At 35.2% G+C, this 16,379-nt stretch overlaps 2 protein-coding genes across 3 annotated transcripts in view; one reads left to right on the top strand and one right to left on the bottom strand.

The window, feature by feature from the left end:
* Positions 1 to 9,783, bottom strand: part of IMMP1L (inner mitochondrial membrane peptidase subunit 1) — an 81,985-nt gene extending 72,202 nt beyond the window's left edge. The window contains exon 1 of the mRNA XM_007460927.1: positions 9,679 to 9,783. The gene's annotated coding sequence lies outside the window, so the exon portion shown is untranslated. The remainder of the gene's footprint in view (positions 1 to 9,678) is intronic.
* A 131-nt stretch (positions 9,784 to 9,914) lies between these two features.
* ELP4 (elongator acetyltransferase complex subunit 4) overlaps positions 9,915 to 16,379 on the top strand; it is a 249,546-nt gene continuing 243,081 nt past the window's right edge. Inside the window, exon 1 of one of the 2 annotated variants that reach the window (XM_007460926.1) lies at positions 9,915 to 10,166. In XM_007460926.1, coding sequence (XP_007460988.1) covers positions 9,944 to 10,166 — 223 coding nt within the window. In that variant the 5' untranslated portion in view covers positions 9,915 to 9,943. The remainder of the gene's footprint in view (positions 10,167 to 16,379) is intronic. The other variant, XM_007460925.1, reaches the window with a different exon arrangement.

The raw sequence follows: 16,379 nt of genomic DNA, 5'->3' as shown, positions 1-16,379 counted from the left end.
TGCTGTACGCGGGCCTCTCACTGTTGTGGCCTCTCCCGTTGTGGAGCACAGGCTCCGAACACGCAGGCTCTGCGGGCCATGGCTCACAGGCCCAGCCGTTCCGCGGCATGTGGGATCTTCCCGGACCGGGGTGCGAACCCGTGTCCCCTGCATCGGCAGGCGGACTCTCAACCACTGCGCCACCAGGGAAGCCCTACAGCTATATTTTAATTATTGCCTTTAAAAGTGCTACAATGAAAAACAAAAAATACCTAAGAGAAGCAGGAAGAAAGATTAAATTCAGAAAAAGACAAAAATTAGTAACATTAGAAAAGGAAATAATTAATGCCTAAATCTAAGGCATCATTCTATGAAAACAGCATTAAAATAGATTTTTTTTAATCCTTCGAAGTTACTGAGAGAAAAATCCAAAGATATAGTATTACAAATGAGAAACTAAATATCATAATGGATATGGATGAGATTATGAAACAATTCAATGTAGAGAATGCAATTAATTAATGCTACCAAATTTGAAAATAACTTAAAAAGTGTTTCCTAAGAAAATATAACTCAAAGAAAGGTAGAACAAGAGCTGTGAACAAAAAAGTTAAAAAAAAGTTGTGTAATTTAGTTCTGAGTTTACGATGAAAATGTTTGCTAAGATTTTTAACTTTCATCTTATCCTACAAGAAACTTCATATGCTTAAACTAGGAAATAGCAGTCAAAATATTTCCCTCTGCTAAAACTACTTATTGGGCCAAGAAATATGTATTTCTTCAGAGGGGATCAGCACTAGTCTAAATGATCTTTCATGCAAAATCAGTAGATGTGATGTAAGAAGCTTCACATGGAATGGTTTTAAATACATGGCCTTTCCCTGGGCTCCCATAATTATTCATACTGAGGAGGAACTGAGACCTCATCAGAAATGTCCAGGATAATTAGAATAATGCATGGGCTTAGATTAGCACTGCAGCTTTATGCCTATGAGACTCCTCTAGTTGACACAGGAAAGGGGCACCAGGCATTAGTCAGCAGTTGTTAAATTCCTTACTTGGGCTCCATGCAAAGAAGAACAGTCCCCGATTGTGAGATATACCTATGCTGGGCCATTCTACCTCTGGAATTTCTTTTTCCTTTAACACTAAAAATTTTTAGTGTTTTAGTGTTTACCACTAAAAATGTCTTGTTCACCTTTATAGATACATTTACTTGAAAAATCTCCTTGAACCAAAACATTTTTATCTTTTGACACATCTACCCTATTACACTGAATATTCCCAGATAAGTATAAAGTGGATTTTTAAATTTTAACTTAAACCCCAGTTTTCTGCTTATACTTAAGAATCCACTACAATTGGGATGAACGTAAGTTCTCATGTGCCCTGGACAGTCCCAGATTACACCTGCTTTCCTGGCATCCAATATAATTCGTGTATTTCGGCACTCTCAAAAGTGTTCTAAAAATTATTGAGGAAATCTAAACAAAAAGTAAAAAATGTTTTAAAATAAATGATCATGAAAACATAAAACGTTACAAGTTGTAGGATACAGCTAGAACAGTGCTTAAGGAAAATCACCCTTAACTATAAATAGTATACTAGGAAAGAAGAAAGGTGGAAAATCAATGAATTAAGCTTTTATCACAAGGAAGAAAAACCAAAATTTCAGCAATCAAAACCAAAGAATGTAGGAGGAAGGAAATAATAAAAGCAGTAATCAATAAAATAGAAAGTAAAACATTTTACAACAACAGGGAAAAAATTTAAAAGCCAAAAGTTGGGTTTTAAAAAAAGAAAGATTAATAACAATGAAAAAACCCTAGCAAACCTAAAAAAGAAAAAAAGGAGAAACACAAGTAACCGATATCAGCAAAGAAATCATTTACAGTCACTAAAAAATAAGCTCATAACAGACGAACCCTCCCTTAGGTAACAACCACAAACTCAGGACAAAATACAAGAACAATTATGTGAAGGCTCTACAGATTGAACAGAACAAGATTTTGTTGGTGAGTTAAACTTGTAAGAAGGGATTTCCAAAGGTTGAACATCTTACTTTTACTGAGTTAGCTTGAGTGCAGTGCAGTACAGGTGGTTAAAATTCTGAGAGAAAAGAAGTCATCCTTCTGGAGAACCTGAAGTATCACACACTAACTGATGAAATGGTAAGTCCAGAAAAATCTACCTAATATGTGTGACTCTATTTATTGTAAAAGTAATGTTCAATATGGCAAGGAAAGAACTGTCTTTTCAATAAATGGTGCTAGGTCAATAGGATATCTATGCAGGAAAAACAAATACACCTTCAGCCCTGCCTCACACCAAAGACAAAAAAAATGAATTCCACCAGCATGCAGACTCAAATGTCTAAAAGTAAACAGCAACAGCAGATGAAAATATTGAGATTATCTTTGAACTCTTGGGAGTAGGCAAACCTAGCCATAAAGTGCTAGACATAAGGAGAAAAACTAATCCTTCAGAATACATTCTGACTAAAATCAAAAGACGATGAACCGGTTTGCAAGGCAGAAATAGAGACAGAGATGTAGAGAACAAACATATGGACACCAAGAGGGGGAAAGCTGGGGTGGAGGGCTGGTGGTGGTGGGATGAATTGGGAGATTGGGACTGACATATATACACTAATATGTATAAGACAGATAACTAATAAGAACCTGCTGTATAAAAAAATTAAATTTTATTAAATTGAAAGAAACGAATATGAAAAAGAAAGCCACAGACTAAGAGAATATATTTATAAAACATTTATTTGAAACTGAACTCTTATCCAAAATACAAAAAGAATTCCTACAAATCCAGATTGAAAGACAAACAATGCAATTTTTAAAAATTGGCAAAGACACAAAAAGACTCTTCACAGAAAAGGTTATCCAAATGGCCAATAAACATAAGAACAGGTGCTCAACTTCATCAGTTCAAATCTAAATGAAAATGTCATACCATAATCCTCTAAAAATGGCTAAAATGAAAAGAAAGACAATACTAAGTGTTGGTAAGGATGAGAAGCAACCAAAATTCTCAAACATTCCCGGTAAGAGTGTAAACTGGTACAACCATGTTAGAAAAATGTTTGGCCACAAATAGTAAACTAGCCAAACCCCTTTCAACAGTAGAATGGATAATGATTTGTGACACAGTTACACAATACTATATAGCAATACTATACAGTAACAAATACTCCACAACTGTACACATTAATAACAGACATTTCACAAATACAATGGTGAGCAAAAGAAATCCAATACAAGAATAAATGGTGTATGGCCTCATTTATATAAAATACAAAGACAGCTAAAACAATCTGTGATGTTGGAACTCAGGACTGGGATTTCCCTTTATGAGTATACTGACAGGAAGCAAAAAGGGATTGCATGAGGTCCAAGAACTCCCTCTGTGCAGGCATGACCCTGGCATTCACTCATTCAATTATGCTGCCAGAATATTATCAGGCCCCATGATAAGCCTCACCATTTCTGTTATATGCTTTACATGCACAGACACAATAGTAATATGAGCCCTAGGTCTCAGAAAACTTGAAAGGCCAACCAAAGGGGTACGCACTTCTGTCATGGGGCGCTAGTTGCTTATCATGACCATTATGTTTTCTGGTGTACCTTTAATAAGTCACTGCAGTCTTTCAATTGTACCTGCAGACTTCTCAGAATACCCTTGCGGAAATGGTCCCACTATTTGGCCACAAGGGTGATATACACGCTGCTTATGAAACTCTCAGACTGAGATTTTATATAGCTGATTTCTTTGTACTTTGGACACTTTTTTTTTAGGGACTTTATTATAGAGCAGTTTTAGGGTTACAAAAAATCAGGAGGAAGGTACAGAAATTTTGTATACACTTCTGACACCACACATGTATAGCTTCCCCCATTATCAACATCATTCACCAGAATGGTGCATTTTTTACCAAGAAGGAACCTACACTGACCCATGATAATCACACAAAGTCCACAGTTTACCACAGAGTTCTTTTTTGATGCTGTACATTCCGTGGGCTTGCACAAAAGTATAATGACATATATCCATCATTATAATACACAGAATATTTTCACTGCCCTAAAAATCCTGCACTTTGCCTATTCATCTCTCCCTGCAACCATCTCTGCCAATCACTGATCTTTTTATTGTCTCCACAGTTCTACATTTTCCGGAATGTCACATAGTTGGAATCAGTATGTAGCTTTTTCACATTGGCCTCTTTCACTTAGTAATTTGCATTTGAGGTTTCCCCATGTCTTTTAATGGCTTAAGAGCTTGTTTGTTTTTAGCACTGAATAATATTCCATTGTCTGGATATACCACACTTTATTTATCCATTCACCTACTCTAAGACATCTTAGTTTCTTCCAAGTTTGGGCAATTATAAATAAAGCCTCTATAAACATCCATGTGGAGGTTTTTATATGGATATGTTTTCAACTCCATGGGGTGAATGCCAAGGGGGCACAATTGCTGGATCATATGGTAAGAGCATGCTTAGTTTTGTAAGAAACCTCCAAACTGTCTCTCAAAATGGCAAAAGCATTTCACAATCCCACCAGCGCTGTATGAGAGTTCCTGTTGCTCCACATCCTCACAAGCATTTGGTGATATTAGTGTTCAGGATTTTGGCCCTTCTAATAGATGTGCAGTGGTATTTCAATGTTGTCTTAATTTGCATTTCCCCTGATGACATATGATGGGAAGTATCTTTTCATATGCTTATTTGCCATCTGTATATCTTTTTGGTTAGGAGTCTCAAGGTCTTTCGCCCATATTTAAATCAGGTTGCTTATTATTGAGTTCTCTGTGTATTTTGGACAACAGTCCTTTATCAGATGTGTCTTTTGCAAACATTTTCTCCCAGTCTGTGGCTTGTCTTCTCATTCTCTTGATCCTGTCTTTCACAGAGCAGAAGTTTTTAATGAAGTTCAGCCTGTCAACTATTTCTTTCATAGATTATGCCTTTGGTGTATCTAAAAAGTCACTGCCATACCCAAAGTAAGCCATGTTTTCTCCTATGTTATCTTTTAGGAGTTTTATAGTTTTGTGTTTTACATTTAGGTATGTGATCGACTTTGAGTTAATTTTTCTGAAGTAAAGTCTGTGTCTAGATTTATTCACTTATTGATTTTTTACATGTGTATGACTAGTTGTTCCAGCACCATTTGTTGAAAAGACTATATTTGCTCCACTGTATTTTCTTTGTTCATTTGTCTAAGATCAGTTGACTATATCCATGTGAGTCTATTTCTGGGTTCTCTATTCTGCTCCACCAATCTCTTTGTCTATTCTTTTGCCAATACTTTAGACTAAGTCTTGAAGTCAGGTAGCATCAGTCCTCCAACTTTGTTCTTCAATATGGTGTTTCCTATTCTGTATCTTTTGCCTCTCTATATAAACTTTAGAATCAGCTTGTTAATATCCAAAAAATAACCTGCTAGGATTTTATTTGGGATTGCATTGAATCTACAGATCAACTTGGGAAGAAATGACATAATGAAAATATTGAGTCTCCTATCCACGAATATGGAATATCTCTCCATTTATTTAGTTCTTCTTTGATTTGGTTCATCAGAGTCTTGAACTTTTCCTTATATAGATCTTATACACTTTTTGATTCATATCTCATTATTTTATTTTGGGGGATACTTATGTAAATTGTATTGTTTTTAATTTCCAATTCCACTTGTTCATTGTTAGTATATAGGAGCTTATTTTATTGTGATATCAAGGTCAGAAGGCTTTACTGAGGATGTATGGGTTGAAGTGAGATTTGAAGGATAAATAGAAGTTAACTAGTGGCCTTCTGGATGAAGGGAACAAGGTGAGTACAGGAGAATAAATGAATGATAGAGTGAAGAGAGTAAGGGAATTTATAGAGTGATGTGACTAGAGAGCTAAGTAGAGGAAACCAAATGCATGTCCTTAAAAGTTTTGTTTTTATACTATATGATCAGACATCTATTTTGAAAGGATTGGGATGGTTCTTGAATGGAGAATGTACTGCAGGAGAACCAAAGATGAGAGCTAAATGCTCTAGAATGGATTAGGGAGTTACTGAGAAGTAAACTCCATAAGTCTTGGTAAGAGACTGGCTATGGAGGAATGAAGCTTAAGAGAGGAACTGAGTATGGTGAGTTGGCTCAGGCAACTAATTCTACAAATGATCCTATCATTTACCTAGATACAAAACACCAAAGGAAGTTCAGTCTGGGGCATTCTGAGTTTGAGGTCCCACTAAGACTTTCAGAAAAAAGGTAAATATCTGAATTTATGATTCTCGAGATCAGAGAAGCAATCTGGACTATAAATATGTTAGTCACTGGTGTATAAATAGGAACTAAAGTCCTGGGAATGGATGAAGGTAAGAATATGGAACAAGAAAAGAGAAAATGGTCTTAAAAACTCCAAGATTTAATGGCAAAAAGGAAAAGAAAGAGTCTTACTTTCATTTACATTTTTTAGCCATTGAATTTAGCCTCCTCCTTTCAAATACTGATCCCTTTCCTGTGCTCCAGATTCCATTCCTTCTACCTCATTCAGGTTCTTTTCCTCATCCATTGCCAAGAATGTTTTCCAGTAGCTTCATCTCTCTCTCCCTTCCCCTCTCCTTCTCCCTCCCTCTTCCACACAAGAAAACTGCTCCCTTAAACCTCTGTCATCCCCCTCTACCCCCTTCACAGCAAACCCTTCTAAAATGTAAAATGGTCTACTTTTATGGAATATTCAACTTCACTTCCCATTCAATTCTAAACAGAATTATTTGACTTTTCAGTTTGCTACTCCATCAGACTTGCCCTTAACAAAGCCAAAAATAAATCATTATTACTAAATCAAGTAAACACTTTCCAATTCTTATTTTACTTTCTCCTCCTCTGCACAGCTTTCAAGTGTTCATGTTTCCCAAAGTTTATTCCTGGTTCATTTTTCTTCTCATCCCAAAGTATACATTTCCTTGGTGAGCTTATCCATTCCCTTAAGGTAAACTCCCACCATGGGCTAATTAATTTCTAATTTATATGTTTCATCTAGAGATCCCTCTCTCACATAGCCTACTGTGTATTGGACATCTCCACTTGGATACTCCACAGGTATTTTACTCCAATTAAATACATTCAAAACATAAAAAACGTGATCTCCCATTCCCTAAAACAACCAACTGCACAACTATAAAGTTCTATTGTTTCTCCTTTATTCTTTATCCTCCACCATCCAGAAAGCTGCTCAATACAGAAACCTGTTACTCATCTTTGATTCCTCCTGTCAACCTTCCTTGGTCATATCAATCCTACCCATTATAGTAATCTCTTGATTCATTCCATTCTCTTTATGCCAGTCACAGTTAGCCAATCCATTCTCTTGCAGGATACTTTTTAGCCAAACATAATGATCAAATATGATTATTATGTCATTTCTTTACCTGAAATTTTTCAATAATTTCCCATTATCCTTAAGGGAAAAAAAATTCATCTTAAAAAAATCAATTAGATTTTTATCTAATTTCTCTAGTCTCCTCTTCTCTTAGCACTATGCACAAATTATGAGAACTATTTGTACAGTAGCAATGAGAGCATATTTACTGAAGGAGGGGAGGGAGCTTCCTTCTCAGGGTAAACTTACCCAGGATTCTCTATCTCAGTTCAAGTTATGTATTCTGTATTTGTCCTCCACAGCATTTAGAGTATATTTTATTATCCTATCCACCCACCTATCTCTCCCAACTGTGAACTCAAAGAGGGTAGAGACTAAGTATTCTTTCTCCTGTAACCTAGTACATAGCACACTCCGTGAGATTTACTATGTGCTCAGTAAATAATTGTTATTAATCATTTAACACCACACCTAAACATAAACCCTTTTAATTCTTTCCTTCCATAAAAACTTCATTTATTCCAATGTTTATATTCTACTCTACATACTGGTAAATTCAAGTATTTGGGATTATTTGCTTTGATAGCAAAGGTTTTGTCTTTGTAAAAAAAAATAGGACAGATTAAATTAATTTATTCTATGATAATGTTATACCAAAGATATACCCTAATTTCAGGAGTGCCTTGGTGCACACATATGTCATGCTTCCTGGATTACAGTTCAAGCTGAAATACAATTTTTCACTTCTAGTAATAAGGTTTAGAAAACTAAAGGCTGAAGTAAAGAGTAGAAAACAGGGGAATACACAGTAAAGAAACCTATAAAAATTCAATATTTGTAGTACTTCAAACTTTTCAGAGCAGCAAAACTATCTGAGAAGTTCCTGTTTGATATTAGGTTGCTTTGTCACTTTCTGTTTTGGTCTTTGTAGTATAATTATTTACTACAGGACAAAATTAATATATATTGTTCAACGTGTTCATTTTAACTGCTATGCTGTTTTCTATGTGCTAATCTTATCTCCCCCAAATGAGAACATTTTTTACTTCTATAGGCCTGAAATGACAAGGTTAGCTCCAAGCAGACACTAAACACTCAACCGCTATTTACAGAACAATTTAGATTACAGATTTATACTGGTGAAATTCTAAGTGAAAGCATCTAAACCTTGATCAAGCTTTGCAGTTGATATATTGTTAAATAGCAAGGTGCTGTTTTAGTTTTTCTTTTCTGAACATTTTTCTTTAAAAAACAAACAGAAAACAAAAACCATCCCAAATGAAAAACTCTAGTCACTATTTAGCAATATAATCTCAGTTTATCAAATAGAATCAGCCAAAAAGTCTTAAAAAGGTCACTGAGATTTAAAACAATTCAACGGCAAGAATTTCCATGAAGTTTGGATGTATTTAAAAAGTATCACAAATCACTGTCAAAACCAACAATAACTATTAGTGCGAGCATAATTTGTGAGTCTTTTTTAGTTTAGACATTTGTCAATCATGAATGTCTTTAAAAATCAGTTACTCCAATCCCCTACCCCCGGCCAGCTCAAAATTTTGAAAACAAAATTTAAATCCAAGGACACAGTTCTAAATTACATGTTTTTTTCTATTTTAATAGGAATTAAACTTCCTATTCTAATAAGCTCTTGATTCAGAGTTCATAAATCACTTGAAAAAGAAAGCACGTACACATCTAACTCTTATCAGTTTTTCGGGGAAAAAAAACCCTGAAGTATTTTCTGTTATTTGCAGGTGCCTTAACAGCAAACGACAATTAAATGTGTGAACAAGGTTGTCAGAGTAACACTTATCATTCACACCACTTATGGAAAGGCGCTCTAAGACTTCCAGAAGCACTAATTAAAATTAACGAAAGCTACTCAAGGGGACTTGTCAGAGGGGTGCATTTTGTTATTTGCTGTTTGAAACGGGGGAAAACCAAATCGCCTCAAAGCTCAGGAGTTTTTACTCTAACGTCTAAATCCAACCCACCTGTCACAGGCACTGAGGAACCAAGCCCAAGACTTGCTCGACAAGCAAGTCGCTAAGATAAGAGTTCCAATCCCTTCAATATTACACAGCCATTCAGAAAAAGACCTGAAGAGGATGGCGGAGGGAATATTCTCCCAAAAAATCAGAAGAGAAAGGGGCGGGAGGGAGTATCCTCTTTAATACTGAGCGGAGAAAAGTGCAAGGCCCTACTGCTATTTGCTTGATAGACCGCTCCACCAGCCTTTTCTTTGATTCAGCGTGAATGAGGGCACTCAAAACGAGAAAAATGTTGAATGATATTACCCACCTCTAGTCCCAAAGAACCCCGAAGGCTCTCACCCAGGACTCAGGGTGTCTCTCTCACCTGGGCCTTGAAGAAGTCCGTCGTCCTGACGTAGAATGCACGTCTCAGTAATACGCCTTGCCATTGGTTGACTCGGGAGGGAACTCTTAGTCCTATTGGCTTCGGGAGCCGAGGAGGAGGCAAGGAGGCGGGAGTTTGGGGCTGGCTCTGACAGACCCGAGGCTTGAGCTCCCAGAGTTCCTATTGGGTCAACGCGGGAAGCGCCAAGATGGCGGCAGTGGCGACCTGCAGCACAGGCACCAGGAGTACTGGGTCTATGGTGGTGGCGGCTAGCAGGAACAGCGTCACCAGCTTCCAGCGGAGGGGTCCTAGAGCCAGCGGTAGCGACAGCGGCTGCTCTCGACTGGTGTCCATCGCGGGGACACGACCGTCGGTGCGGAATGGACAGCTGCTGGTATCAACCGGGCTCCCAGCCCTGGACCAGCTCCTAGGTCGGTTCAGAACGGAGATCTGGGCTCAACAGAGGGAAAACTAGGGCGGGGACCTGCCCGGGGGAGCCACCCTGACCCCACATTTCTCTCTGACCTCTCAGCCTTCGGACGTGGAGAGGATAGCCCGGTCTGATGGAGATAGAGGGGAGGAAGGGTTGCATGGAGACTTCTAAATTCTGTTAACTAAATCTGTTTTCGTGCTCCCACTTCCTACTCTGGTGCCCGCCAGCTTTTTTCTAGATTACAACAGGAAACCTACATGCTTTTACCCTGACATGCTTCCTAGTCAAGGGGAATCATTAATGTTTGGAGACGGTTTGGCTTTGATCTAGTATCCCGTCCTGGTCTGTGAATGAACCCTTCTGCCAACCCCAGGTAGCTTACGGTTTGGACTAACAAAAGTTTGTAACAGTTGTGAGAGATGGGCTTAATTAGAAAATGCTGAAGAAAGTAACTTCCCCTCTTCACCACCAGGCTGCTTATCTCCTGGTTCTGAATCTTTAAACAAATTTTATTGATTTAAGAGAATGTGTGTTAAAGGCTTATGTGGATCCAAAGTAGTTAAAGCCGGTCTTTGACCTTAGCAGTCATACCCAACATCTGCGTTAAATATACGCATATTTGTTTTTGTTATTTTTTCTTCTATATATCATGCTTCCCCGAGTTACATCTCAAACAATATGTTTAAAATTAATTCACATTTGACAAGAAAAAGAAGTCCAGTTTTTAGGCTTTCCTGTATAATCTCTGGAATTTTTCATAAGAAGGCTACTAAAGAATATGCTTGATTCATAACTTATGTTGGAAAGATTGAACAGATTAGATTGGTAGGACAAAGCTGCAGTGTTAATAAGGCTTGTAAATTAGTTAATTCCTATCAGAATGCTACTTTACTAAAATTGGTCCATGTTTATATTTCATAACATTTTTATAGGGTGAGATGTGTCAGTTAAGCCTTGTACACTTTCATAAAATATTACAAATGCCATTGCTTGTTCTTGTACTTCCCTTGACATTTTCTCTCTGTAATTTTTTTCCCACAGGTAGGCTTTTCAGATAGGTTTAGTGCAATAGAAAATGATGAGGCCAATGAAAAAGAGTATGGCTTCTTGCCTCTCTTATTTCATGACCTTAACTGGATCCTGGTTATTTCTACATAAATCTAAGTATTTTCCCTTAATTGTTTCAAGACTGTTCCCTTCCTCAATTGCATGGTACTATAAACAGAAATGATTCAAAATATCTAGTTAGCAAATATTTGTCTCACTTTCTTTCCCTTGTGAGCCTTACTTGGTGTTGTCCTATATTTAAACTTAAAGCTTGGAGGCTGTTCCTAGTCCTTAATTTTTTTCTTTTTTCCTTTTTGTAACTCAGTGGAGATATGTAACTTCATTCACTTGATCTTGAAACTCTCCAAACAAAAAGGTCACATTTTTAACATTATACTTTCAGTTCCTCATTAGAATAACAAAATGTACCTAGCACAGTACCTGGCACGTAGTAGATTCTAAATAAGTTCTTGGTTGAAGGAAAAATATTATGTAGGAAAAAGCCTGGACAAGATATTATGAAACACATAGGATGGAATTATGTGTTTGAATTCTAAAATCAGACTCAGAGATTAACTAACATGAAGAGTGTCACAAAACTAGTGACAAAATCTGGGCTGATCTTTAAGCTCCACGTTTAGTGCTCTGCACTATGCTGCAACTGTTTCAAATTTCTGAGAACTCTTTTCAAGTGTTTTTAACCAGTCATTGAATCTAAGCCTAAAGATTTAACCATATAGTCTCTTAAAGCACCCACCAGAAAGGTGACCCAAAGCACCTTCCTCATGTGTTTCTACAGTGATATAAAGTTGAACTGTAATTTAAAATTTTTCCAGATTTGCTTGGGGATGGGGACCCTAATAATTTGACTCTAACAAGCTTATGCTAAAAATTAGTGTTCATTAAGATGATTGAAATAAGTATCAGTTTTTGGATATTTTGAAATATGTTTTGCATGTATACAGTTAATTCTCAAATTGCACAGAAGTTGAAGACATTGTTATAATAGGAGTTACTACATTTGGAATAATAAACTGTCCAGAAGTATTTCAGTTGTTCTCAACTTCTTAAGGCATTTTTGTATTTTGATTTTCTATTTTGTGTGGCCTTATGGAGCAAACCCTATACATTTGTTTTTCATTAAACCATTTATTTGAATGTGAAACATTTGACTGCTAATGTGTATACACAAAAGTAAAAGCAATTCAGATTATATTGTTGTTCTAAAATGTTATTTGACTCAGATTGTGACAAGTCTACTATAAACATTGTGACAAAATGTAATGATAGTAGGATTTTATGATATTAGAATGATGAAACTATACTGTGATATTGTGATTCTTGCTTATATATATTCTGTGGTTACTGCGTAACAAGTAAATATTGTAGTCACTGACATACACTGCAGTGATATTTTACTGCTGCCACTGTGACATTATTGTAATTTTAAGTGCAGATGCAAAACATATTTGAAAGGCATAATATAGGCTAATTGAATATTAGTTATTTGATGATATGCTAATATTTCCATTGCTTACTCGAAAGTGTTTTATAAATTTGAGAATTCCCTATTGCATCTTTTACATGATCTAATTGTATTAAATATTTTTGTTCTGACAGCTTATTTTATTATTAGATATCAATATACCTTTCCCAAGTTGGCTAATTTTTTAAGTTATGAGATTTCCTAACCCAGTTTCTCAATCCTGCCTTTCCAGGACATTTTTGTTGTTATTTGAGGACACTATATGTAAATATTTCATTTTTCTTCTTCCAGGAATTTCCAAAAAGAGATTATACAGTAGGTAAAGGATTCTGGCAGAATTTCACTTTTTCTAGGATATATAGTCCATTTTAGGACCATATTAACCCCCAGTCTCATCCTTCAAAAAGATATTCGAAGGAACGATGACTTCTCAGGTTTAACTGGCTTAACTCTGTGCTGTTCGGAACTTTTAAAATTTTGACAGTCAAGTGAATGGAAATAGGGATTGGGGGTAAATAATAGTCCAGGAAGAGGACTCTGAAGAAGCTTGAGGGTAGCTGCCATTTTCAACACTGCTGTGAAAAAATAAATACTGGTGGTTGTAGTTCCTTTGCTCCATCCACTACATCTTAATCTGGAGTGTGGGATGATATGCATTGATCTTGGATTATATATTTAACATAATCCTGGTTATGACATTTTAACAATTGATAACTGTACATTTAAAGTAAAAGTAGCTTATTCCTTTGTATTGCTATGTAAAATTGTTTTGTGTAATTTAATCTACAGAACCATTCTCATTGCTGATGGCTTGTCTTTTTTGATTCCCATATTTGCCCAGCCAATAGTTGTGATAATCAAGAGTTGTTGGGATGTTTCATACCTCCTAGAGAGAGAAGAAAAAGTAGACCTGTTAATGACATAACTGCAATTTAATTTGGAGTGTGGCATTAGTTAAGTAGTTAAGGATATTGCCATGAACCAAGAATATGAACTGGTTTTTAATGTTATATTTTCCCTAAAATGCCTTTCTATAATTTTAAGCAAAACCATTTATAGAGAGCACTGGAAAAGACTGGTATAAATCACTTATCTTTCCTGACTTTTATTTCTTTTCCCTTTTACTTCCTCTAACTTTGAAAAAGGAGTTGCCCTTGTTGTAAAATAAGATACCACTTCTGGACCTTAATATTCTAATATATTAATTTGACCTCATTCACCCTAAATTTATAGCTTACTTAAAGATTTTTTTGGGCGAAGTGTGTGGGATTGAATTTTCTCCCTCTAATATATCACTTTCTAACTATTCACATGAATTTTTTTAAATTCTTCACATTTTAAAAAAAATCGATATTGGCACTTAAAATCTTAAATTTTCTGATATTTTTACACTATCAGGTTTTTTTCTAGTTTTAAGACAAAATGCTGTCATTTTTTTAAAATGTAAAAGTTTGATGAAATTAATACTTTAAGATATTAGACTTGCAAAGTATCTTCAAGCTTTCAAACTCATGTAGTCTTACAAGTTGATAAAATATTCTACCCATATTTTTTAGTAAGCTGGAGAATAACTTAATATACTTCTTAAAAAGGTCTAGAAGTAAAACCAAGAGTTTGTTTGCTTAGTGACTTAGAATATTGATGATTTCCCTAAGATATGATTAAAGAGAAGAGGAGGTCATAAACAAGACCATTTTACTCCTTTGTATGTTTCATTATAGAAATAAGACGAGTGCTTACTTACCACATACATGTCAGACATTTTAGTGGACTATTAGGAACTATTTTATTTCTCTTTTAATTGGGAACTATTAGTGTGATACCTGTGTTGCTTTTGAAGTTTCTAATGGATTACTGAATTTAAAGATGTATTAAAACTAACTTGTTGAACATGCCATGTCAAGACATCTTGTCATGGTTGGTTGTTTAAGCTTTTCAATTTTTGGTAGGGAGCATGACTACAAACTTATTCAAATTTACTCTAGTTTAAAATATAACTAGAACCTCAGTATATCAAGTGAGGTATTTCAAAATACCTTATACAGAAATATTTTGGGGAAATGTGAGGTCTTGTCACACACTAAAATGAAGTTTGGAAGAATAGAGGAAATTTGCTGCTATATGTGTGTGTGTATGTACATGTCAAATAATTTTACCTCATATATATAGAATAAAAACTTGATTTACAAATAATAAGGTGGCTTCTTATTTCCCATGACCAACCTTCCAAATGACCAACATTTACTAGGGCCAATTCAAATTTGAGTCTAGTGAATTTACATTATATAGCCCATTAGAAAAAAAGAAAATTGCCTTTTTGTAAGAGAAGTCCTGATAGAATATTAATTTGGCTGATAAAAGTCATTAAACTGTCTTCATATTATCTTGTTTTAAGTAATGTTCAAATTTTCCAAACATCAGAATTTTAATGTATGTGAAATTTAAAAAATTTGAGTGGTGGTTCCTGAATTATCAGGAACAGTGGATTGTTTGACTCATTCTTACAGAAAACTACCTTAGCCTAGTCTGATTTACTGTTAAGGTGATCACGATTTATCTAACGATACAGTTTTAATGTATCATTTAGTTTCTAGTCAGAAAATAATTGCCAGACTCGTAAGGGTAGCTCTTACTGTACCTCCTTGGGCAAGTCACCTGAGCAAGGTATCACTTCATTTAATAGGGAAACTATCTGTTCTCATTATTTCACTGTGAATATAATTCACAAAATACTTCTCTAACTATTTGACTTGGAGGCCTTATATAACTTCCTAATTTGAGGAGATATGAATGTAGACCCAAAGAAGTTTAGATAAGAAATCTAAATCCTTCCTATAAAAATTAAGTTATAGAAAGAAAGGCTGCTAACTTTTTTATAGTACTTGCTGTAGACTAGACATTGCAGTATCTGTTATGTGCTTGTATTATTTCATCTCAAATACACAAAATGATGATTACGTAGTTAAATATTTATTTTTGCATGTAAGGGAAAGTAGTGAAGTAAGGAGTTGGAAAGTATGATTTAAAGTGGATTAAAAAGTAGTGGTCTATATGTAGCACAAACTATAAAATTAAATATTTAGTCTAATCTTGTCCCAAAGAAAATTTGCTCTGATTCTTTATGGTTATTATCATCACACGTATTTCAGTTTACGTTAATCTTTTAGTTTGACCAACATTTGGAGTTATCCTGTGTAGTCTGGTGTGGCTTTAATTGCTAAAATGAAGGAACTTATCTCAATGTGAAAGTAAAATACATATTTGATTCTATAAAAAATCCATTTAAAAATATATAAATGTATTGGTTTCATTTTTTAAAAAATTGTTTTCTAACAATTTGGAATGTTTTCTTTATAAAGTCCCCAAATGTTGGATTGTATTCTGTGTGCATGCATGTTACCAAATTTCAAATTCTTTGAAACATAACAGTTATTTATGCTTATTTGCAAGGCAAAAAATAAGCACTATCAAATGAATTTTTCATACTAAGTTTTTCTATGTAGTGTTCGCCACTACAAAACTTTTTTGAGGAAAAGTTCTTTATTGTTATTCTAAATGTTTCACCGTTTTGTGCAGACAAACAAAACCCTAGTAATATTGTCTTCAACTGTCCAACAATTTTTAGTTTCTTTTTAAGTTAATTATACTTTAAGTACATTTCATTCTTTGTGTACACAT

The sequence above is a fragment of the Lipotes vexillifer genome, unplaced genomic scaffold (assembly GCF_000442215.2).
Source record: "Lipotes vexillifer unplaced genomic scaffold, Lipotes_vexillifer_v1.1 scaffold627, whole genome shotgun sequence".
In the NCBI taxonomy this organism is placed as follows: Eukaryota; Metazoa; Chordata; class Mammalia; order Artiodactyla; family Lipotidae; genus Lipotes; species Lipotes vexillifer.
Note: the sequence above shows the minus strand (reverse complement) of the source record. Positions and strands in the feature narration are given on the sequence as shown.